Genomic DNA, 25,077 nt, shown 5'->3' with positions numbered 1-25,077 from the left:
GTGGTCTGTCTCTCTCTCCCTTTCTCTCTCTCTCTCTGTCTCGCATGAACACAGTCAGACACACAGAGTCGTTTCAGAAAGCGTTCAGGCTTCAGCCCGTCATGTGTTGCTCGCTTCACGTTGATGTAGATTTCATTTCAGGTGAATGACACTTTGTCCGTCGGTCTGCTCTTGAGAACTTCTCTTGTTTGATTGTGAATTTGTAAATGGTGGTAATTTACTCTGCGTTATCAGGACTTGAAGTCCAGGGAAAGCTATGAAGACATCCAAAATAAAACTGTGGCAAGGCACCAATCAAGGTGACGGTACAAAACCAATTACAAAGCATTGAATTGTTCCCTGACGCACAGGTCAAAGAGATTTATTATCATCATTTTAACCACATATGTTAGCAGGTGCAGTACATAGTGAGATGAGAGGGCATTCCTCCAGGAAGCGGTGCAAGCGGTACAACCAGTACAACCAGTGCAAAGACAATAGTTGTGAAATGGAAGAAGTCTGAAACTACCAGGCCTCTTGCTTGTCCGACTAAACTGAGTGACCAAGCAAGCGAACAAAAACCAAGGCTTAAGCTACGATGATGCCCAACATAAAGCTGTGGTCAGGCATTGATCAGGGTGAGGGTTTAAAAACAATTATAAGGCGTTGAATTATTCCGAGACAGCCTAAAAAGGTCCAAGAAGTTTTTTTTTATTGGCATTTCAACCATGTATAGCAGGTGCAGTACATAGTGAAATGAGAGGCCGTTCCTCCAGGACCATGGAGCTGCATGAAGACATAGGAGTGTGCATGTGCAAGATTATTCAGACAACACAAAACAGTGCAAAGATGATGGAAGTAGTCTGAAACTGCCAGACTTGCCTGTCTGGTCCAAGTAAGTGGACAAAAACGAAGACTTCAACTACGAAGACGCCCAAAATAAAGCTGCGGTGAAACATTGATCAGGGTGGGTGTATAAAACCAATTATAAGGGCGTTCCCAGATGCACAGTGGCCTCAAAAGGACAAATATTTGTTTTTTATTGTCATTTCAACCATACATAGCAAGTGTACTACCAAGTGAAATGAGAGGACGTTCCTCTAGGACCATGGACTGAGCACAAGTTGCATGTGTGCAAGATTATGCAGACACTACAAAACGTTGCAAACAGTGCAAAGACAATAGTTGGGAAATGGACAGCTTAGTCAGTTTGTAGGCAAGAGCCTGTGTGACTAAACCGAGTGACCAAGCAAGCGAACAAAAACAAAGATTTGAGTCCAAGGAAAGCTATGAAGACGCCCAAAATAAAACTGTGGTGAGGCACTAATCAGGGTAGGGTATAAAACCAATTATAAGGCCTTGAGTTGTTCCCAGAAGCACAATGACTTCAAAAGGTTTTTGTTTGTTTTTTTAAATTGTCATTTCATTGCTACATGAAGACATAGGACAAAGTACAATACAAGGGACTGAGCATAAAGTGAGTGTGCAAACAGTGCAAACAAGTGAAGAAAAACAAAGACTTGAGCTACGAAGACGCCCAAAATAAAGTTGCGGTGAGGCATTGATCAGGGTGAGGGTATAAAACCAATTATAAGGGCCTCAAGAGTTATGCAATGGAAGAAGTCTGACACTACCAGCGCTCTTGCCTTTCTGGCCAAGTAAGCGGGTCCTATGTTGGTGAGGTAACCCAGAACCCAGAGGTCCCTCTAACAGAGAACTTGGCAAAAAGGATAACCACCTCAGCCACAGTTCATCAATCAGGACTTTCGTGCATGGCAGCTAGACAGACTTCACTATGAGTGAAAGGCATGACGGACAATTTGGGGTTTGTAAAACTGACCCTGAGAGCGCAGGGGAAAGGATTCTCTGGTGTGACGAGTACAGAGTAGAAACCCCAAGCGCTGCGTCTACCGAACAGCAGGAACTGCACCCAAAGAAAGACATGCAGTCAAGACAGTCAAGTCTCTGGCTGTCCTTGAGTGGCCTAGCCAAAGCCCAGACTTAAAACCCGCAGGACATCTGTGGAAAACCTGAAGATGGAAGTTGAGACACTTCCCATGCAGACTGACAAAACTGGAGAGGATCTGCCAGCATGAATGGAATAAACTGCATCAACCCAGGAGGGAAGAGTTTATAAAGAGTTACCCAGAAGGAGACTCAAGGCTAAGTATTCAAAGTATTGAATTTAAGGTATATGAGAGAAAAACGTTTTAATAGACATGTTTTATCCATGTTTTTACAATTAAACCAATTGTACTGCAATGTCAGTTTGTCGTCCGTTAGCTTCATCATTCTGTGTCGTCAAAAAGCATCATCTTGAAAAGGTTAGGAACCCGAAATGAAAAAAAAAGGAAAAGAAGAAAGAACTCCTAACACCACCATCAGTGCTCATCTATAACCGCTGCTGTTGCCATGGTGCCGCCCAATGACAAACAGCCCAATGACCGCCCAAACATCTGCAGCGCCGCCAGCCAGCCAGCCAGGCCAACGAGGGTGTCACGGAGAACGCCGGTCGAGCACCGCGGGAGGTGTCGAGCTTCCACACATGTTGGAAGGAGATGTGCTTCGGTCACACAAAACACACAAGACACACACACACACACACAGCATGTTTGCCCGGGCATGTCATCGCTGCGGTAGGGCAGAGTGACTTTGTCCACACACACACACAGATGCACACACACACCAACCCATCGCCAGACCCAACTTTCCAAACAATATTGGAATTACCCCGCTCTGACCGCTACTGCTAACAAACGCAGTAATCGTGCATGCTCGCGCACTTCGCATGGAACTGATGACAAACCGACGAAAATGAAAAAGGAATGTGGTGAAGGCACACGGGGTAGGAGTTCAGATTTTCCTTTTTGTGCGCCTGGTCCTCTGCAAAGTTGTTCTTTTTTAAAATCACCAGTTATGTAATCAGAGCCGTCGCCATGGTTACTGCAGACAGCATGGTCTCCTGTTGTCATCGTCAATTATCTCTCTGGGGGGGGGGACTGTGGTTGTGACATCATCGTCATCATCATGGAGTCCATTTCAGCGGTGACAGTTAAAACGTCGGCTGTGTTAATACGACCTGACAGCGTCCGTCGGCTTCGGGACGAATAATGAATAATGTTGGAACCCTGGCAACCGTATACACAGATTACACATTTACTACATTCAATCCAATGATGGATTGGACAGGGTCACAGAAAGAGCTGAGCAGCAAAACTCTCTGGAAAACACTCTTACGTACAGTTAGCCGCTCACATCTGAACCGTACGTGTCCTGAATTATCTGTCAGTATTATTATTTCTTTTTGGAAATAAGGTTGTTGGCGGAAAAATAAAAGATGAGATTCCATTTTAGCTTTTGTGCGGCGAGATGAAGCGACTGCCGTTAGACTGGCTTCACAAAGTCTGCAAACGAGCAGATATAAGTTCATAAATCGACAATCTACATTGGAGAGAAAGTGGTTACAGTAGTGTTCTCATCTCTGAACAGAAAGAATAATTTTCAAAGATGTCAGTCTGGCCTTTTACATCTCCCTTCTTGAAATATATTGGTGGCAGACTGGCAACCATTGTGTTGAAGGGTCTGAATGATGGCAGTCCATGGAATATGTTTAAGGCTCATTTAAAGTACTGTGGGACTAGACGCCGTAACCTACGTACGTAGTCTTTTAAGCGTGAGATATTTATACTTGTGCACTCGTTCATTTTTGTTTCTACTTCCTGCTTCACTTTCAACAATGGCGACTGAAACTTTCGCCGAAATTTCGCCAAAGCCAACTCATGCAAATGTTTGTATCTCTGCATCTCCTCCGTTAACCTTTCCTCCATGTGTTCCATCTTTACTGATCCAAAACAATCGATTCGAAAATTGCGGCGATGGAAAAGCAGTTGGAAATACTAAAGCGGAAACACGCTACTACCAAGCAGACCAATCGCAGACTGCAAGAGCTGTGATTGGTCGCCGTGATGAGTAGTTACTTTTCTGGGAAGGTGCACGTCAGGCTACGGCGTTAGGGTCTGCGTAGGGTCTGGGCTGTCGCCATAGTTACGCCATCAACTGACGCAGACGCCTAGACCGTCTATAAGGATTCTTTGAGTGCCTAGACACCACTGTACTGTACAGGACTAACCCTCCATCCGACCATGCAATTTCATTGTACAGTGTTGTTGCATAATGACAAATAAAGCACTTTACACACCTTTACCTTACCTACGAACGCAGGACTTTTTTTGAATAGTTTTTGTGTTACATGTCCTACCGTGCTTTGTGTTGTTTAGTTATGTTTGATTGTTAATTTATGTAGTTTTGGACTGGATTTACTACAGGTCACATTTGTGGAGAGGACATTTTTTTGTGTGTTTACGTCTGTATAAACATTTTATAAAGATATCGTTAAAAAAAAAATAATGTGAGTCAGTACCTTTAGTATGATTTGGGTATTTAACTAAATTATTTCCAGTATTACCTGACAACTCAGGTTAAACCAATCTGACATGTACAATTAAAGGCTGAAACAATGTGCATCGCCTAAAATCACTAATAGAAAAGGCCGTAGGTTGAAAAGCATTAGGACAGATTCAATTAAGCCTAATCTAACCTTCCATTTAATCTCCACAACAAAAGGCATTTAAAGATAATACATTTAGCACTTAGTGGCTTGTTTGTACACAAGCTGTTGCAGTCCAATCTCAACCAATACTTTACATAAATACATGCAATAGATAATAAAATTATAAAGTTGGAAAAAGGAATAACAGGACTTTAACTATGAAATCAAGTTGCTTGAGAACAGATAGTCACAGTTTGCATATAACAGCTGGTTAAGTTTCACAGGATGTAGCAGGTAAAGAACATAGTATAGACAAAACTTTGAGCCTCCATCACAAAAAAACACGGGAAAAAAAACATCCATTCAGCAGAAAACACGCTCTGAGCCTTCCTGCCTCCCTCCCTCAGAGTGAAAACATGGTCAACACACAAACACACACAGCCCTTTTACCCCCTACGCAGACAAACACAGCCCATGTCTGGTGCCCCTTTTATTACGGACGCTCACATGTTGAACCACTCAGACGACTATTCCTGTGCGAGTTTGTCCCCGTGTCAGTCTGTGTTTGTTGTTTGCTGCGCTCCGTGTTTTTTTTGTTTTTTTTTTCTCCTGCTGGTGGTGGAAGTGATTTGGAAAGAATGCGGTGGAAAGGGAGGGGGGCGTCGCGGCCGTTAAACCAGCAGGGTCGGGCCGCGAATGAAAGCGCGGCGCTAATGAGGGCGGATGCTAATTGAACAGCCTCCCAGCGTGGGGCCACAAACACACACAGACACAGAGACGTTTAGCTCATTCCACGCTACGGCATGTATACACACATATGATTAAAAAAAAAAAAAAACTTGACTTTTGTATTTTTAGACAGTCTGAGTGTCACTGTGTGAGCTCAGCAGTTCCAGCTGAAGTCAAGGAGGGGAGCAGGCCTGGGCTCTGAGCAGCGTATTATAGTACCACAGCTCAGCTGGTAGCTCATCCCACTTCCAAAAAAGTGACTTCAGAGTAGTAAGAATAGTGACAAGACAGAGCTGAGCTACAGCCATTCATAAAACACTGAAAGGAGCAGAGCTGAGGCCACGATATAACTTAGTTCTTTCTAATGGTTTACTACGGCAGACACTTTTATAGAGTTCATTCTGGCGTGAAGGGACGAACTGATTAATAGTAACCAGATTCACAATCTGAATGAACATGAGGACAGAGACAACAGTGGCTCTAAAGACTGAGTCTGAATCTGTCCTCATAACGCATCTGGTCCAAATATGACCTGCTCTCACTAGTTGAAACTGGACGGGAAAAAAAAAACTCACCCAAGTGAGTTAAGTTTTTGTTAACAGGGACCTTGAACTACACACTTGAAGAAACAAAACACATATACATCGACAGAATTTCCATATACTTTACATCTGACAGCAATCCTGTCTCCATCTTTGCTGTAAATAGTATTACAGCTTACACCGATCTGGCTTAACATTATGACCACCTTCCTAATATTGTGTAGGTTTCCCTTGTGCTTCCAAAAACAGTTGTAACTCATCAGAGAATGGACATGGGCCTTCTGAGGGTGTCCTGTGGTGTCTGGGAACACAATTTTGTTAGTGGGGGGCCTTTGAGGGGAGGGACCTCTTTGATCAGTTTGGGATCTAGTGAATTTGGAGGGAAGGTCAACACCTTGTGCTATTTTTCATGTTCCTCAAGTGTGTTTGTATGTGTGTGTCTGTGTCAGGCTGCATCCTGCTGCCATCAAGGAGTGTCATTGCTATGGGGTGGGGGTGCCTGGTCTGGTCTAGGTGGGTGCTACAGGTCTAAGTAACATCCACACGAATGAATGCCAGGTCCAAAAGTTTCCCAGCAGAACACTGAATTGTCACAAGATGGTCAATGTAATTCACTTCTCCTGTCAGTGGTTTTAATGTTGTGGCTGATCGGTGTATATATAAATAGCAGTGGACATTCTCACCTGTTCCTCAGTGATGAGTCCAGCGTGCGGGCACGCCTTGTTGCCGGCGTAGTGCAGAGGCAGGCTCTGACACAGCTGTCCCAGCAGCATGGCCACCTCCTTCATGCTCCGCCAGCAGCACACCAGCACCATCTGGGCCGTCACCCTGTAGCCCTCGCCACCTGGAGCCAACACATACGTCCGCGGCGACACGCAAACAGATGACAGGAGAAAAGTTGGAGCGCGCTTTGTTTTATTAGCTATTAATTCTAAACTAAAAGAATTTATTTGTCTTATTATGTAATGTCGCACGTCGAGGCTTTGTATTTACTGGAAGCCAAATCATGAGTCTGCTTTTGTTGTTTATGTTCAATCACATCAGTTAAACATCAGTTAAACAAACACACAGAGCAGTTTGGGTTTCATTACAGAAAGGGGTGAAACACTTCCCTCTATGGGATATTAACGGTACTGCAATCACAAGCAGCGAGGCACTCTTAATGAAGTTTAATCAGTGTAACTCAATAATCTCTAATTCACCTGTGTCGACGCACGGTTCTTGTGTGGTCTGGCTCTCTGCGTGACCATCTCCTTGGTGCGTGTCCAGCTCTCTGGCACTGTTGAAGAAGTCATTGGTGTCCCGGGGCTGAATCTCCTGCAGGATATTCTGCAGACCAGCTGAAACACACACACAGGAAGGAAAAAATGTCCTCTGATAAAATGCCAACTTTCATTTGTTTTTGGTTGATATCCAATGAGATAAAACCTGAATTATTGTCAACAAATGTGTCTAAGGATTTGCAGAAAGTTCACAGTTCATCTCTAATTCCTGCAAACATTTCCCTGTCGACCGTGTACAGTCTGTTGTACTTTTATGTAGAAGACGCTGTCGGGAAAGGAGATTACTTGAGTCGGCGTCCATGGGGATGAGTCCTTCTGGGGAGGAGCTCTGGACGACAGGTGAGACCACGTCCGACATCCTGTAGCACATGGCAATCAGCTCCGACACAAGACATCTCCACTGCTCCGTCTGACTCAAACTCCTGAGAAAACGCATGAACAAAACACAAGTGAGAGAGTGACAAAGATCGAGACTGATTTTGCTCTTATTTAAAATAATAAGTTAAATGTTCCTACAAGAACAAAGGACCACAAAGATTGTATTGCCAGGGTCTCATTGTTGAAAGGTGCAGCTCAGATGAGGGCTACAAAATGTTTCCAGAGCATTAGATATACACCGATCAGGCATATTATTATTATCATCATCCCACAGATACTTGATCAGTTTGGGATCTAGTGAATTTTAAAGGCCAGGTCAACACCTTGTGCTGTTCTTCATGTTTTGTTTTTTTTAGTTGTTCCTAAAGTGTTTTTGTGTGTGTGTCTGTGTCAGGCTGCATCCTGCTGGGGATGGCTGCTGCCATCAAGGAGTGTCATTGCTATGGGGTGGGGGTGCCTGGTCTGGTCTAGGTGGGTGCTACATGTCTAAGTAACATCCACACCAATGAATGCCAGGTCCAGAAGTTTCCCACCATCTTTTTTGTAATCTGTGTGGTAATATGTAGTGTAGTAGATTACTGTGTCTTATCAGTGTACATGTAGTATTTCACATATTTCGCGGAAGTGACAATAAACACGACCTGAATCTTGAATCTCTAAATAAATACTGTGCCGTGTCTCTTGTGCTCACTCTGTGTTTAGACGCTGCAGGACAGCAGTGATGCAGTGAGCTCTCCCGTAGAGAGGACAGGAACCAGCTGCCTGCAACAGAGACGACTCGGCCCTCGACACCTCCGACTGCAGACGGTGCAGCAAGAACTGAACCACTGAGGACAGAAAGACAACACACATAGCACACACACATACCAATGCACAGATACGACATGAGGGCTGTGTGTGTGTGGATCTTACCTGCCAGAGTGTTGAGTTCTAAGGTGAGTTTCTCAGAAGCCTGAGCCGGCAGGGAGGGAGGCTGGAAATCAAGGCCCTGTTCCTGGGCACAGCGCAGCAGAGCCTGGCGCAGACCCGGCTGGTGGAGCAGCAGGTTGAGGAGGTGGGCTGCTGAAACGCTGTCGAACGGTTTGGTGCTGGTGCTGAGGTCCAGAGCGGCCTGAAGGACGCAGCACATCCGCTCTGGCGCCTAAAAAACACGTCAATAAATGTGTTTGTCCATTTTCAAACATCTAGGAAACTACACGGAAAATGAAATGCCAGAGGTCGGTGTTATGACCTGAAGTCCAACAGTCGACGGAGGGAGCTGCTGTATTAATACAGAGGACAGTTGCTTGACTTCCAGGAAATTGCTGGCGACGCAGTAGAGGACGTTCTGAGCGTGTGCAGAGGTCACGACCTCGCACAGGGTAAACACATCAGGCCCTGAGGGAAACAAAGAGAGGCAGAGGTGAAGAAACACAGCAGGTGAAGAAGAGCAAACGGTGAGGCGGCCTGGCATCATGGTAGAGATACAAGCCAGCAACAGACGGGCTGTTGGATCAGGCACAAACTGAAAAATGCACAGCGGTTAAAGCTGCTGTAAATACTTAAATACCAGGAAGACAAACTAAAAAAAGTAAAGTGATCATAAGGGTGTGGTATTTGTACCGGTGCTGAATGTGAAGAGCTGACCCAACAGACCAAGCAGGTGGAGGGACGTAAGACATTTAGAGAAGGAAGCTCCCGGGATCAAGACCTCCAGCAGCGTCACACACATCCAGCGCAGGAACTCCTGCATCAAAATAAAAAACAAAAATAAGCATTTTCTTTTTTTTTTTTAAATAAACTGCTGTGTTGATTAACATCAACAGGGATTGTCAACAGTGTGACATACCTTATAGTGGAGCAGTGTGCCTTGGTCTCTGTCTTTCTGATCCTGGTCTCTCTCCTGGATCAGTCTCTTCTGCAGGAGCTGAGTGCTGTCCTTCACTCTGCAAAGCAACTGAGGAGTAAAACATAAAGTGATCATTGCAAGGAGATGGAGTCAAATACAAATATAACAACTTACACCGATCAGGCATAACATTATGACCACCTTCCTAATATTATGTAGGTCTCCCTTGTGCCTCCAAAAACAGTTGTGACTCATCAGAGAACAGACATGGGCCTTCTGAGGGTGTCCTGTGGTCTTTGAGGGGAGGGGCCTCTGTAGATCCTCCCACAGATACTTGATCAGTTCAGGATCTAGTGAATTTGGAGGCCAGGTCAACACCTTGTGCTGTTCTTCATGGTTTTTTTTTTAGTTGTTCCTAAAGTGTTTTTGTGTGTGTGTCTGTGTCAGGCTGCATCCTGCTGGGGATGGCTGCTGCCATCAAGGAGTATCATTGCTATGGGGTGGGGGGTGCCTGGTCTGGTCTAGGTGGGTGCTACAAGGAGTGTCACTGCCAGGTCCAAAAGTTTCCAGCAGAACGATAAATTTGTCACAAGATGGTCCATAAAACATTTTCAAACTCACCTTCTTCATCAAGCTGACTGTTTGCTGTCTGATTCCCGGTGACTGGCTGTTCAGATTGGGCGGGAGGAAGTGGCGTATGAGGTCCATTTCCTGTGCGGTCAGAACCTCTGTGCTGCGGTGGCTCTCACACACCAAGCCCAAAGCGTCCATCCTCACCTGGGTGGAATAAAAAAAAAAAAATTAGTGAAGCAGGAATCCACAGGGACAAAGGAGCTAGCATGATTATATATTATATACTGGCATGTCCATGATATGACAGGCGCCTGGTGTCTATCAAGCCCTGTTATTCTCTGGCCTGTATTTGGCCTCTGTTCCGACCCTGCATTAACATCCGTACTGGTGAATCTGACCACAAAGTCTAGAGTTTAGAGTGCAGGCGTAAGAGAGCCGATCTCAGACCACATTTGGAGGAGGTATGTGTGAACACAGGTGTGATTTCGCGTCACAACTTCTATTATAAATGATCACCTGCAAAGAAAAAAGCACCACAAGTGATGTCTGTTCATTAGGACCGGAGATTACGGTGCATGAGGGAAGAGATTAATAACTTATAACGTGTGAGCCATGTGAGAGTAAGTCATGAAGCGCTGTCCATGGTTCTGAAACAGCAGTACAAATCCATTAGAGACAACAGCTGTTAAAATAAAATGATGCTGGTGTTTGTTTGGTGGTTGTTTAGATATAGAGTGTAATCTGAAGAGCTAGATGGAGACACATGTGCATTTTAATCCCAGGTCAGCTGGACACTTGCAATCAGATTTCCCAGGCTGGACGTTAACGTGCTATTTTGTTTGAGGAAATTCTGTAAACCTAGAGAATAAACACACTCACTTGATCGTGTTTGTGTATGAGTGCTTGTTGGAGCAGGGAGAGGGGCACCAGCGCTCCCCACAAACCCTCCTCCTCTGAGGACGGTATGACTCCCTGGGCCCTGGCTGCTCGCAGACATGTCATCAGAGCTCCCAGAGCGCCCCGGCTGCCTGAAGGTGCTGAAGAGAACAGAAACACAGTAGAATCGGTTCATATCTGTATCTAAAGACATATCATGATGATATCTAGAAGGGATAAGAAGAAGGTAGCTGCAGATAAACAGGATGTGTTTGTATATGTGCCTTTACCTGTGCTGCAGGGCGGTGCGTCCTGCAAGGCGTGCACCATATGTGCCAGACTGGAGGGGCTGCAGCGAAGCAGCTTGGGCAGGAAGTAGTCCAAGATGTACGTGGTCTGGTCCAGCCTGGCACGGCACAGCACATGAAGCAGAGGGGTTACCCACGTCCGATGCCAGCACTCCATCCAATCCTCTGTCTTTCCTGCTGCGCCGGCAGCACTCGCTAGCTGCGCCTTGTGGCTGACGAACAGCCTCTCCAGGAGGTCGCTGGCGTAAGGAGCCAGGGTCTGGTCGCCCATCAAGCCCAGGAGACATGTAGGCAGCTGGGGTTGGATGTCTAGCAGGTGCCCTGCCCCGTAGAGCTCCACGAGGCAGCCCAAGGAGCCGTACTTCCCCCTCATGTGCCACTCCAGACCCAGCAGATTTTGGGTGAGCTCCGTGACGTAAGGATCCCTGGTCGGGTCGGAGACGGACGGGTTGGTGTGCTGGTGGAGGAGGAGGAGGTTGCGGAACAGGGAACGGGTTTGGTGGCGGACGCCGTCTAACGGGTGCTCCCAGTGGGAGTAGATGTGCTCCAGCAGGCGTCGCTGGAGCTCGGAGCCTCCGCTCAGGGACTGCTGGAGGGAGGGAGGGCAGGGGCGCGTCTCCCCCTGCAGGCAATCCAGAGCAGCACTGCTCCACAGGGTCAGCACCCGGGCCACCACCATAGCTGTACTGGACTCCTTTATACTAGAGGATGGATACAAACAACACAAACGGGGTATGTGGAGTTCAATTAACATCCTCCACTCAGGTGTCAGACATAAAAATTTAATAGAAAATTAAATAGAAGTAATTTCAGTGAATCAATAAATGTAACTGCTATTCCTAATTTGTCCACTACGGGGCAGGGTTGCAGCCATAACGCAACATCTAGAACCAAACAGCAGGGGGCGCCAGAATTGCACTTATTTTTCTTAAAACTTGTCAGGTTGCTCATAAAATATTTTGTTAAAGGATATTTCATTAAATGTTCTTCTCTGCACTGAAACAAAGGTAAAAATCTGGAGTTACTATACTGTTATGTTACTGGTCCAGCCCATCTGAGATCAAATTGTTCTTTTAAAGCTGTGGACAGCACCATAATACTTTGCTCAGATGTAATCATATTTTTATTTTATCATTATTTGCTGCGACATATTTACATGTTAGCACAGAGACTGGGTGTCAGAGCGGATCTACCTGACATCCAGATCCAGCAGCATGTTCGGGACCATCAGGAGCAGCTGTTCCCACTGCGGCCCGGGCAGGGCACCCTTCCAGCCCAGCATGGCCAGAGCCCCGTGACACAGATAGAGAGAGACGCCCGGCAGACGTCCACTGGTGCACAGACTGTCGCACCTCTGCTTGAGCCACAGAGGGGCCGAATCCAAGCCTTCCACGGAGCTACGCAGCAAACTGCACACCTGAGATACACAACAGGTCAAGAGAGCAGCAGCAGGTTTCAGTTTTTAGTTAAGTTTTATCTTCTTTTAAAATGTGTCTTATCAAGGCCAAATACTGAGATCTTTAAACATTTTAAAAGAACTTGATCTTGTATTACTCTTTTGTTTTTATTCATTTTAATGTTACATTTGGATTTATAATATTCAGATGCTCAAGAATACAGATACTAAATATAGATACAAGTGAAAATTCATTTTAAGGCTCCGTTTCCTCATTTTAGATTTGCAAGAACAAAGATAAATATCAGATACAATTTATGCATTTGGGTTTTACATGGCACGTGCTACGTACCTCTTTTAGAATAATATACAACATATCCGCCAGATAAAAACATGCATAATTCAGCCATCCAGAACTTTTAATTCTCAACTCACCACAGAAGCAACTTCGTCTCCAGACCCCATGACAGACCTGACCAATAACACAACTGCCATGCCAGCTGTGCTCTGGACTGACTGGATGAACTCCTCTGGAAGCAGAGAAAGAGATTCAGAGATTTAATAAATAATAAAAAGGTATTTTTATGGTTATCCAATCTATCTATTTAGCACATTACATTTACTCTCTGGTATTTAATTTATTGGTTCATCTGCATGTTTGCTCCCATCTGCTGGTTCTCTTCACATGCCACTGGCTCTTTTACCCTTTTTTCAAGTTGCTATGAAGTTTCTTACCGTCTGTGAGGATGCGTACGTAGCAGCCCAGGAGGCTGCCCAGCGTCTCCTCCAACCCCTGGTGGTCCTGCCGAGCCTGCAGGGCTATGACGAGCGCGTCCTGAGATCTCTGGATCACCAGCATGGACGTCTTCACTGCAGCCAGGCAGGACTGCATCAGCTGGGCCTGGGCGATGTGACGGCCTGCAAGACCACTAGGGGGGCAGCAGGGGGCGACAGAGACAAGCACATCACTGAGAGGCCACAGGTTGTGAATTTCAATTAGAAAACCTACAGCTACTATGTCTGGAAACAACTCAGAATGCACAGTGAGCTAAAATGAATTGTTGGAGCAATCTAACACCTCTGTTTCTGTGTCAACTATACCAAAAAAAACAGGTAATAAACAGCCACTGTATATACACTGGGAATACAGAATATGCCTCCATACCTGTTCTGGTGCAGGTACTCGCTCAACACCTTGTGATGGAACTGCAACACTGCACAGAGGAGAAAATATTTGATGCAGATGACACAGAAAATAGAAGCATCTCTTTAATTTAGACCTTCCTCGTTACTTAAAGTTGAACAAACTGATGTGAAAACTAACCTTCATGCAGCAGTTTGTGTATGCACCTCTCACCTGGAGATACAGAGTTTAGCAAATATAGTTACTTATTGTGAATTGAAAAGAAAAAAAAAAAAAAACAGGAGGCAACATTTGCCCAGGTTTACAGAGAGCAGAGGCAACCACTGACCGAGAGGGAAGCCATCCAGACAGGCAGCGATGGTGTTTATGGCGTGTGGGTACCGGTCCGTAGAGGGGGTGGACATACAGTCAGACAAGCAAGCAGACAAACTGTTCACGGTGCGATCCTGAAGCCACGCTGGAACTGAACCTACGGCACTGAGGAGAGAGACATGGAGGAGAACATGTAAACTTATTTACAGACGGCTATATTTATATTCTTTTGATATCCAATACACAGCTGAAAAAGTTAGAGAAAGTTTATAACAATGCTGGAAATAGTTTTGTCTCCATGAAAACATAAATGCATTCATGGAAAATATAGTGGTGGCACAGGGGTACATCTTATAATGTTTATTAATTTATCTGAATATACATTGCTGGAAAAGTATTCTATTAAGGCTAGCAGGATCTGAATTTCCATTTTTTACATCTGCTAATTAATAATTTCAGAATGAGAAATTGCATTTGAGTACCTGGCAATAGCTCGTCGTAGGGGGTTCTTGGCGGGCAGCGTGGTGTAGACCAGAGCCAACGTGTGCAGACAAGCATCTAGAAGAACCGTGTCCGGCTGCTCTGCACTCAGCGCCTCCAGCTGGGCTCCCGCCTGAAAGCAGCATGAACACATACCGTGGTCACACATTAAATGATGATGGCTTAGCTCCTTCCACTGACTACAAAATGCCATTACTGGACACACCTTCTTAACCAGCTGGATCTGCTGCACTGGCTCCGTCTGCTCCAAACAGGACTGCAGGGTTTGGGCAACCTGACGGAGTTCATCTTGACATCCGTCAACAGATAGCGATGCTGGAAAGATAATAACAATACATAATGGAGGGTACACACATATGGTCTAACCTGACCTTTTTGCTCAGCAGTGGTTGAGGGTCCTTACCTAGCAGCGTGTTCAGTTTCTCCTCATCCAACGCTACAGCCTCTACTTTGGCTGTCTTCTTCTTTACCACCATGACTGCTCTGTGTGAGGAGAACCAATTAAATCAAGGCAATCACTGGACAGTTAAAGCATTAAAATAAGTATGTAGTAGAAGATATACCTTTCAAAACTCAACACTAAAGTGCCTCTTCAAATAAAAAACACTTGTACTTGTAAATAATTAGCTTTTTTATGCATGCCATCCCAATATATGTTTATCTATTTCGCTTTCTCTTGTCTCTAAGTGCTGATGCTTTTAGCAATTAGCTAACTATTGCTAGCTAGATGGCACCAACTCTATGTCCATAATAAAAGGCGAGACAGCGACAGTAAACACTTAAACTATACAACCACAAAACCCTCAACAAGACTAGAGGTTAAATAGTTGTTTTATATATGTGCGTAAAGTAAAACAAAAGAAACATTCACCTCAGTTCTGCATGTGGTTTACTCACTGAGCCCTGCTTCAGCTGGTACCTACACCACTGTCAAGCTAGAGGATGATAAACAAACCGGAAGAGAAGGTTTTTCAGAATAAAATATCCTTTTAGCGCCATGCAAGGCATCAAACTAAGATGGATATTCTATTTAACCGTTGTCACTATTTCTGATGTTATTTCAAACTAAATAGTTAAACATTTACCGGAAAAGATTTCTAAACAACCTTTACAGATGTATTTGAAGTCTATAACGCTTTTAATATGAAGTCAATCATTTAACTTCCGTGTTGTTTTCGCGCACTTGACGCACCTTCAGTACATGCCGCACGTCTGAGACGTCACTTCCGGGTTGCTGTTACAGCCCGCCCTCAGAAACGTGTCTGTTCGCAAAGTGGCGCTCCGGGTTTTAATTGGCTGATGACACACGTCAATCAAAACAAGATTCCATATTCCGTTAACGCATAGAAACGCCCACAAAGTATGTGATTGGATATAATAGACGAGGCCCCGCCTTCTTAAAAAAAAAAAAAAAAAAAGAAAAACAACCCCGTCTCCAACTTTTTGCCTGCGAGCTGAAATGAAAACCTCTGGGAAAGAGAGTAATTCACCGTTATTTAGTCATGAAGTAGGGTTTCCTCCACAAGAATAACACGAAACATGGCGTGAAGTCGCTCGTGGGGAGACTTTACATGAATATACATCAAGGGTAAGTCGAGAAACTCAAATGGAAATAGTTTAATTAAATAGGAAACGAGACTCGTGGATCTAAATGTCAGATTTAGCTAAGTGGCTTTTTTTATAAAGTTAAAACTCTTGTGTTTTATATTAATTCGCGTGATAAAGTTAGGCCAACTAGTTGAAAAGCTAAATATCTTACATGTTTCTCCTCTGGCCGCAAATTGCTATAATAATAATAATAATAATAATAATGTGAAATGGATCATTTACTCTGTGTTTTCATTAGCAGAGAAATTAGTGTTATATTCTGCTAGCCGGTATTATGAGTTAGCTTCAGAGCTTCAGCCTTATAATTTAGGAAGTTATTCTACAAATGTGTGTATTTTACACATATATTAACATTTATTTATTTTAAAAACATAAAATTAAAGTTATGACCTAATATTACAAAAGAAAACACGAGTTAGTTTATGTTTTAGTATATAAATTAGCAGACAAGATTACAGTTAGCTATGTAGGTCACTATGGAGGCTTCTTTTTTGACAAGAAATATGTTTTAGGTACTTACTTAAATAATAAAAATAACAATAAATCAGTTTGTTTAATCCCAATCTGTGAGCTTCATCAGCGTCTGTTTTCCATAAAGACTCTAGGCACACTTTAAACCTTCAAAACACAAAGAGTTGGTAATGTGGTTCTTGTAGGATTTAATTGCTCACCACTAGATTCAAATGCAGGGAATCGTTCATTCTGTCTCTGCACGCTGACTGTGACGCCACTCGACAGGAAGTCAGAGAGACGTGATCACAAAGAGAAGGAGACAAAAGGAAACGCTGAGAGTCAAGAGTTCAGAGGTTAAACTCGTCATCGGTGGTGTGTCCGCCGGCCGCTTCCGACCGGGGGAACATTATCCTCACAGGGTAAAGTTGGTCAATAAGGTAATTAACTTTTCAAAAAAGACATAAGCGGAAGGTTACTGCTGCATCAGAACATAAAATATAATATAATTCAAGAAAAACTGCAATAAAGACTCTATACGTCAATGCAAAAGCAAAGCAGATCAATGCAAACCCAGGAGCTAACACCTCATGTATGACACAATAATTTTAATTGAGACCTAACTCATAACAAATCTAATTTCTTCACCCTAATGGAAACTAGTTGTGTTCCTTTTCCGCGCGCAGTGTGACCTATTAAATTCTTTCCCCTCGGTCCCGTTAAGTTGTTTTGTTTTGTGGGGTGAGAGCTCTTTTATTTCTTGCCTTCGTCAGTGTTTACCACAGCAAACAAGCAACAGAAATAAGCCCGGGGAAACCAGTTTATGGCCCTCCTCCACACATGTTTGCAGTCTCTTTGTGAGGAGGCCAGCCTGGTAATGAGAGGTTATTACCAGGAAGAGAGAAACCCAGGCTTTCTATCGTCCGCCGTTCCCCCATCGGAGATCCTCATCTGCCTTTCTCATCTCTCTCTCTCTCTCTCTCTCTGTCTCTCTCTGCCTGTTTACTGCCTGTTTTCCAAAGTTAGCCCTGGAAAATCTGATGCAGGTCTGTCCTAGGGAGGGTGCTGAGGTGTTTTTTTTTTTTTTCTGTTTGGCCAAACTAAATGATACGCCTACTGCCCACTCTGGTCCAGTTGGGCTCGACCCTGGAATATTTAAGGTTTTGGCTGGTGGCAAAACACAGATATACACCGATCAGCCACAACATTATGACCACTGACAGGACAAGTGAATAACATCGACCAATTGTGTCAATTCAGTGTTCTGCTGGGAAACTTTTGGACCTGGCATTCATTGGTGTGGATGTTACTTAGACATGTAGCACCCACCTAGACCAGACCAGACACCCCCACTCTATAGCAATGACACTCCTTGATGGCAGCAGCCACCTCCATCCCCAGATTTAGGAACAACTCCAAAAAACATGAAGAACAGTACAAGGTGTTGACCTGGCCTCCAAATTCACTAGATCCCAAACTGATCAAGTATCTGCGGGATGATCCACAGAGACCCCTCCCCTCAAAGCCCCCCACTAACAACATTCTGTTGCCAGACACCACAGGACACCATCAGAAGGCCCGTGTCCATTCTCTGATGAGCCACCACAAGGGAGACCTACAAAATATTAGGAAGGTGGTCATAATGTTACGCCAACTTGCTTTAGCTGTAGTGGCTTTTTGTCCTACAGGAAACATACTGTATATTATAGTGTACGTACTACTGTGCGTATTTTTTTCAGAGGCTCGGGCGCCATGGCAGAGGGCGAGGAGGCGATGAGCCAGGAGGACTGGAAGGAGAAGTGTATCGTTCTGGAGGCGCTGCTCATGAAGTTCAGAGTTCAGATCATCAAGATCCGAGAGCTCACTGCAGATAAGGTTGGTCCAAGCATATTCAGGATACAGGAGTGTAGAAACTGAAAGGGTTGTTTCTGAAGTTTCTTTTGGAGCTCAGTGTGGTGGCACTGGTGGTCGCCTGGTCTTGGCAGCGCATGACTTCTCCTAACTTCTGGCAAATCCAAAAATGTTCAAAGAGGTACAGTGTGAGTGGATCTGAGGCGGGTGGGCAGACTAAACCCACCTGTCAATTAAAAGCAGCCACGCCTTTAGTGAAGTCTTGACATATTTAAACATCTGAGTTCAACCTCATATAGTAGTCGCGAAGGGGAACTTAGCTATAGAGACCAAAACCGGGCAGTAGATGTATTTATTTCGGCTATAAAGTTGACATTTTAACATGGAGGTCTATCAGGATTGACTCTCTGTTGTAGCCAGCCTCACATATATTAGAGGAGCTGCAGCTCGTGGCACTTTCCACATTTGTCTTCATTTTTATCCACAATGGTCACTATAATTTTTAAAGTTCTTTAATTTCAGCAGAGTTTAAATGCGTTTCCATTCTTCTGGCAGGTATAAAACAAATCTGATTGAGGCTTTGGGTGCCAAAGGTTAATACTTAGACCTATTACTACTGTATGTGGAAACAAAACAAGTTGTGTTTTAGGTCAGCAGACGAAGTGAAGGAGCGGCACAGACTTAAACTTTAGCCGCATTTGTTTGGGAGATGATCTCCGGACAGAGTTGGCTGCTGCTTCGCCAAGGTCGGCCCTCGTAAGTACAGGAAGACGTCCCCCGGTCACACTGGGAGTTGCGGTGCGTCTGGTGGGTACAGAGCAGGCCGTCCCTCCCAGCTGGCCAGTTCTGGACCGGCCCAAACTGCTCAGTGGCCTAGATCTAAAGCTGCTCTCCAGGGATGCTGATTAGAGCTCTAGTGTAAACAGCAGCCTGACCACAGGGCTCCGCCACGCACTGCATGATGGGATTGACCCAGCTCCAGTCAATTACAGAGTCAAAGTAAGCTCGGCCGGACAGCAAAACAAACTCCCGGAGACTTGGAAGAAAGATTGGCTTTTTTTTTTTTTTGCAGCCCACGTAGCACATGTGAAAGTCATTGGTCTTGTCCATCCTACTTGACAGGTTTAAAGTATTTTTTCCACTTACACACTATAAATAACACAGAATGTCTTCATGTCCTTCAGTGTGTGTACTCAGTCTTGGTTCAGGAGTTTAAAGCAGTTGTCCTCTGTCTGTCTTGTTTGCTCGGCAACGGAAAATATATATATATAAAAAAAAATCCATTCATATCCCATATTTAGTTTAAAATGAAGCCACAAACTTATACGATTTAAAATAACCTAGAGTTGAAACAGTTATTGGTTTTGACTCATGGGGTCAAAGGCCATCTCGTTATGGAGCAGCATGCCGGTGCAACGATCACAGAAGCGGATCCGATCTTCCTGATGGTATCTGAGAGTCGCAGCAGCTTAAAATATATTTTTTAAAGATGAGTGTCATCATCTCAAGAGTCTTATCTTGCATTAAGGCGTTTCCTGTAATATTCGATCAGTGTGTCTGTCCCAAGTCTGATGAAGTATCGCAGTAATCCCTTAGGCTTTACCACATAGGGAAGATTACTGATTTAATTTCCCTGGAGTCAGTCAGAGTTCAGGAGCCGAACCACTGGAAACCACAGATCTGCTACACCGATCAGCCATAACATTAAAACCACTGACAGCAGAAGTGAATAACATTTAAACCATCTTGTGACAGTTCAGTGTTCTGCTGGGAAACTTTTAGACCTGGCATTCATTGGTGTGGATGATACTTAGACATGTAGCACACACCTAGACCAGATCAGACCAGGCCCCCCCCACCCCATAGCAATGACACAGGCACACACACAAAAATGCTTCAGGAACATGAAGAACAGCACAAGGTGTTGACCTGGCCTCCAAATTCACTAGATCCCAAACTGATCAAGTATCCGTGGGATGATCCACAGATGCCCCTCCCCTCAAAGGCCCTTTTATTTACTTTTTAAAGCCTCAGCCTTGAGACAGTATCTCGGTACGTGGACTCCCCTCCGGCCCAACGCCGCTCCCCCATGTGAACATGTAGGTATTTTACTCGTGCGGGCCTCGCTGTAGCCGCTACCATATTTTCGCTGACCACATGATGCAGTGAGCTCATCCTTCTGAAATGCAGACCCCCGCTGATGCTGCTGCTCCCACCGGGCTTTAGCCAGAGATTGTTGTTTTAGCCGCGTGGGTGCGGACGAACGTCACTATACAAAATCCCCCTAGTATCCCACAGCGACTCCAACCTCTCTTGAGTTGGAGTCAAGAGAGGTAGAGTGTTTATCAGTGTCAAGAGCCGACCCTCAATTTGCATCAGAGTGTTTAATTTTTACAGAGCGTCCATTTTATTAGGTCTCCATTTAAGGAAACGGGAGTTTTAGCATGCCTGGCGTTGGGAGACGGTCTAATTGGTGACGAAAACGTTAACACTTTCCACACAAAACATCAAATTTACGTAATCTTTACTGTATTGATGTGTCACCTGTAAATGAATTCAATCTGGGTAGACTTGCTGAAGTCCTAGAAATCCTAGAAAGCTTATTTGAGGGAATGGAGGGGGGATGAGAGGAAGAAAAAGCCTTGTGTAAAGAGTGAATTGCCCAGGGGAGGAAATACCCAGTTTGGTAAATAGTATGTGTGTGTGTGTGTGTGTGTGTGTGTGTGTGTTTTATACAGGAAGTGAGTGTGCAAGCTGAAGCAGTCACTTATATTTTGTGTGTGCATGCAGTCCAGTACATTTCTATCTGGTTTTAACATAGAAATGAAAACTCACCTTGTGTGTGTGTGTGTGCAGCTATTTGGGAGGGATGCTAGCGTTGGGCTGCAGGGCCTCCAGCTGTAACAGAGGGCTACACATCTCACACATATGGAGACAAAGAGACCATGTGTGTTATATTTTACAGGATTCTGTCAGCTTGCAACCTACTGGCTTTTTTTCTGTTCTGTCTGCCCGTGCACCTTTGCAAGAAAGTCGGTGACTCTCGTGCCTTTGAAGAAAGTTTCAACATTTTAAATTTAGTGATGACCAATCTTTTCTTACTGACTAGGCTTAAAATCATCTGGATTGTTTCCCCACACAGAAGTAAAATATCCAAAACTAAAAAGTAAAATGTCATGAAAAGGTCTGGTGTTTGTTCTGTGTTAAACACAGTCATCTTTGAGTACTTTCAGACGTCAGTACCGTCAGCTCCAATCCCACTGATGGCAACTAATCTTAAAACATTTCTTTGCTGCTCTAAATTCCTAAATCAGCTGGACGTTGAAGTTTTTAAGAAAACACGCAAATAAAAGAAAACATATTGTACATTTCTTTGTCAGGGGCTATTTTTAGGTGCATATTAATACACGTTTGCTTAGATTAGTGCTGTAAATTCCTTTTAAAGCAATAATTTTATTTAACGTGCAATTAACACTAGCACTAGTACTATTATTTTAACCTAAGCCAAGATTTTAGTTTGGTAAATCAGTCAAATTGAGGATTTTTTTTATTTTATCTTATCTTAAAGCAGCAGGTAACGCAGTGGAAAGCAAGCAGAACGCAAAGTGTTGTTGTAGTAAATGTTTTTTCCCAGCGGAAAAATGGATAAAGGTTAGTTTCTGCATTATGATAATACCAATCCAGATACATAAAAAAAGTGTGATTAATTTGCATTAAAATGCGTTAATTATGGACATCGTTAGATTAAATATTTAAATCTATTGACAGCCGTAGTTTAGATGCATACACCAAACTTCAACGTAGGATACATTCTTTGTTGATTTGGTTATTTCAGAAATAAGAGGCTCATATTAAACTATTAGGATAAAGCCAATCACCTAGATGTCCCAATCTGTCCATGAAGCAAATTAGTGCTTTAGTCAGTCAGTCTTTCATTCATTCATTCATTCATTCATCTTCTGTACCCACTTGTCCTGTGAAGGATCGCAGGGGGGCTGGAGCCTATCCCAGCTGTCATTGGGGCGAGAGGCGGGGTACAACCTGGACAAGTCTCCAGTCTATCGCAGGGCTTCAGTCCATCTAAGTCATCTTTACTTTTATTATCAATTGTGGGCATAAAGAATCAAACAGAGTCTTTACCTTGCAACTGAGAGTAGAATTTATCAAAGCACAGGTTAATCTCTGAATGTTTGATCATTTATCTGGACTAAAAGCTGATCTGCAGCTTTCTACTGTTTCTCAGTCTAAGTATTAAACACACACACACCTATCCAGTCCAGCTCTACTACCCACAAACATCCGCTTGCAATTTTCATCTCCAGCTGCCCAGTCACCGCCACAATATTCAGACTTCTTCTTGTTTTTCTTTATGCGTCTCCATCTCCATTTGCTTGTGTTTAGGTTTGTACGTGCACACAGGTTCGTGCTTGTGTGCCTTCCCAACTGTTTGCTTAAAAAAAAAAGTTACTGTTTTGGGTGAACCTCTTTGGGATTAAACCCACGTAAGTGTAGGTAAGCACTGTGCCGTCGCTGCCTACAGAGAGAGGCTTTGTGAGCTGGCTGTCTGGCAGGGCGGATGGAGCGATGGGGGAGGGATGGAGGGAGTTCAGGGGGAGGTTGGCCACAGAGCGTCGGTTGTGGAATTCCAGGAATGGAAGTCGAACTGGATCTTGGATGCGAACGGGGGGGATTGACTGGCGGAGGTGATAGAGCAGAGCCGTGCGGAGGCTGAGGGAGTCGGGGGGGCGGGGGGGGGGCTGGATGTGTGTGTGTGTGGGCGCAGACGGCAGGTAATGAGACGTAGCTCTTAAAGACGACCCCGCCCGTCAGCCTTAAGTTCTCACACAGGATATGACGTGCACACATTCTACCTATTTATAACAAGCAGAATGAGGAAAACACACACCCTGACAGGATCACCATCATGACTTTATATGTTGTTGTGTCGCCTGTGTGTATGGGATGTGTGTGTGTGTGTGTGTCGTCTCCAGCTGCAGCCTACAGTATAGCACATGCCCTGTAATTAACGTGCTGTTTCATGCCAGATGCTATATCTGTGATTGAGAGAGGCGCATGCGGTTTGTCTGTGGTCCAGCGGAGGATCTATATCGAGACGAGAGAGAGCGCGTGAGAGATATTTTGGCCCGTTTCACGTCTGCTTTCCATCATAAACATTTAAACATTCAGGTCCGAGTGCTCCCTCCTTCAGTTAAACCGATCTGAGCGTGTTGAATCGACGTTGCTGAATTTATCAGTGAAAATGACAAGTGCGGCAGCGGCTGCGCGGAGGCCTCGCCTCAGCTCTGCGCTGTGCAGTGGAAACAGTGAGGCTGTCTGGCAGGGTGTGGTTGCCTCTGGACTGAGCCGGGCCTGCGTCTCCTGGTCTCCGGACGTAACAGAAACAGGGGGAAAACTGGAGCTCGGCCACGCTGTTCTCCAACGGCTGAGTGCACTAAGAGGACTGAGTGCAGTTCTCACTAACAGCAGCTGCGTTGACCTGTCTGTTGGTTTCTGCGGCGCAAGTAAGAAGATACACAACTGGATGGGCTGATTATTTATTCGCATTATACTAAGTCAAAGTTTTAGTAAACTAAACATACCATGAGGAATTTAGGTGTTAGATATAGACTTTATTTATCCCTGTGGGGAAATTAAAGTGTTAGAGCAGCAGGGAACAACAGCACAAAATACAAAAAAGAAAAACTCCAATAAGATTTGCGCCAAAAAGATATGATTATGTTCTTTGTATGGCCAAGAAAAGGACGTCCAGAAGCGTTTCTTCTTGCACTATTGGTCCAGCAGTCTCTGGCTGGAGGAGCTACCTAAAGTCCCAACTGCCACATACAAAGGAGTGAAAGGGGTTGTTCTTGATGGACAGTTTAGTCAACATCCTCCTCCCCCTCACCTGCCCCACTGAGTCCATAGGACAGGCCAGGATGGAGCTGGCCCTCTCTGTGACTCCGCCACACCAGCAGACCACAGCGTAGAAGGTTACAGATGCAACCAAAGTGTCGTAAAAGGTCCTGAGTAGTGTCCTGCACACCCCAAAGGACCTCAGTCTCCTCAGCAGGTGGAGGCGACTTTGGCCCTTCCTTGTGCTTAATGTTGTCCAACCAGTCCAGTTTATTATTCAGGTGAACACCCAGGTATCTATATCCAAAATACGGATATTAATATCCCTATTTCCATCCGGGTACTCCGTCTTCCTCCCACCGTCCAAAGACATGCTGGTTAGGTTCATTGGTGATTCTAAATTGGCCGTAGGTGTGAGTGTGAATGGTTGTCTGTCTCTCTGTGTTAGCCCTGAGATAGACTGGAGACCTGTCCAGGGTGGACCCCGCCTCTCGCCCAATGACAGCTGGGATAGGCTCCAGCCCTCCCCGTGCGACCCTTCACAGAACAAGCGGTAACAGAAAATGAATGAATGAATATAAGTTATGGAGTGTACTCTGTGAGGCTACAGTCATTAATGGGACAGGTTTGATTCCAGCCTGGACCCTTTCTCTCACCCCATCACTTCTTGTCTCTCTCTACACCTTGAGACTGGAGCCTCTGACTGATAATGGGTGGTTAAAGCACCATTCACTGGAAAAAGAGACACAAGTTGTGTGAGTTTCAGATGAGTAGCATCCACAGATGTTCCTGTTAAAACCCTCAAATCCTCCACCAGCCCTTTAGAGCTGAAGACGCTACTCGGATGAAACGTCGTCAAGAAGCTCCGCGAGTCTTTCAGCGTTTATCTGGATCTTCTTGGATGCGTTTGTTTTTGT

General features: G+C 44.7%; 2 protein-coding genes across 2 annotated transcripts in view; one reads left to right on the top strand and one right to left on the bottom strand.

Annotated features, from left to right (window-relative positions):
- The window catches only part of thada (THADA armadillo repeat containing), a 112,425-nt gene extending 96,940 nt beyond the window's left edge, over nt 1-15,485 (bottom strand). Inside the window, exons 1-21 of the mRNA XM_084561665.1 lie at nt 15,270-15,485; nt 14,802-14,881; nt 14,604-14,713; nt 14,380-14,510; nt 13,914-14,062; nt 13,766-13,798; nt 13,607-13,655; nt 13,177-13,370; nt 12,877-12,971; nt 12,239-12,462; nt 11,028-11,746; nt 10,741-10,898; nt 9,910-10,065; nt 9,289-9,396; nt 9,063-9,186; nt 8,692-8,837; nt 8,373-8,601; nt 8,152-8,287; nt 7,368-7,504; nt 7,002-7,139; nt 6,483-6,643 (exon numbers count right to left, since the gene is read on the bottom strand). Of these exons, the coding sequence (XP_084417791.1) occupies nt 6,483-6,643; nt 7,002-7,139; nt 7,368-7,504; nt 8,152-8,287; nt 8,373-8,601; nt 8,692-8,837; nt 9,063-9,186; nt 9,289-9,396; nt 9,910-10,065; nt 10,741-10,898; nt 11,028-11,746; nt 12,239-12,462; nt 12,877-12,971; nt 13,177-13,370; nt 13,607-13,655; nt 13,766-13,798; nt 13,914-14,062; nt 14,380-14,510; nt 14,604-14,713; nt 14,802-14,874 (3,270 nt within the window). The 5' untranslated portion in view covers nt 14,875-14,881; nt 15,270-15,485. The remainder of the gene's footprint in view (nt 1-6,482; nt 6,644-7,001; nt 7,140-7,367; nt 7,505-8,151; nt 8,288-8,372; nt 8,602-8,691; nt 8,838-9,062; nt 9,187-9,288; nt 9,397-9,909; nt 10,066-10,740; nt 10,899-11,027; nt 11,747-12,238; nt 12,463-12,876; nt 12,972-13,176; nt 13,371-13,606; nt 13,656-13,765; nt 13,799-13,913; nt 14,063-14,379; nt 14,511-14,603; nt 14,714-14,801; nt 14,882-15,269) is intronic.
- Nucleotides 15,486-15,857: 372 nt separating this feature from the next.
- The window catches only part of plekhh2 (pleckstrin homology domain containing, family H (with MyTH4 domain) member 2), a 30,141-nt gene continuing 20,921 nt past the window's right edge, over nt 15,858-25,077 (top strand). Inside the window, exons 1-2 of the mRNA XM_084561587.1 lie at nt 15,858-15,986; nt 18,196-18,331. Coding sequence (XP_084417713.1) covers nt 15,970-15,986; nt 18,196-18,331 — 153 coding nt within the window. The 5' untranslated portion in view covers nt 15,858-15,969. The remainder of the gene's footprint in view (nt 15,987-18,195; nt 18,332-25,077) is intronic.

This window comes from Chelon labrosus, assembly GCF_963514085.1.
Source record: "Chelon labrosus genome assembly, chromosome: 15".
NCBI classification, from domain to species: domain Eukaryota; kingdom Metazoa; phylum Chordata; class Actinopteri; order Mugiliformes; family Mugilidae; genus Chelon; species Chelon labrosus.
Note: the sequence above shows the minus strand (reverse complement) of the source record. Positions and strands in the feature narration are given on the sequence as shown.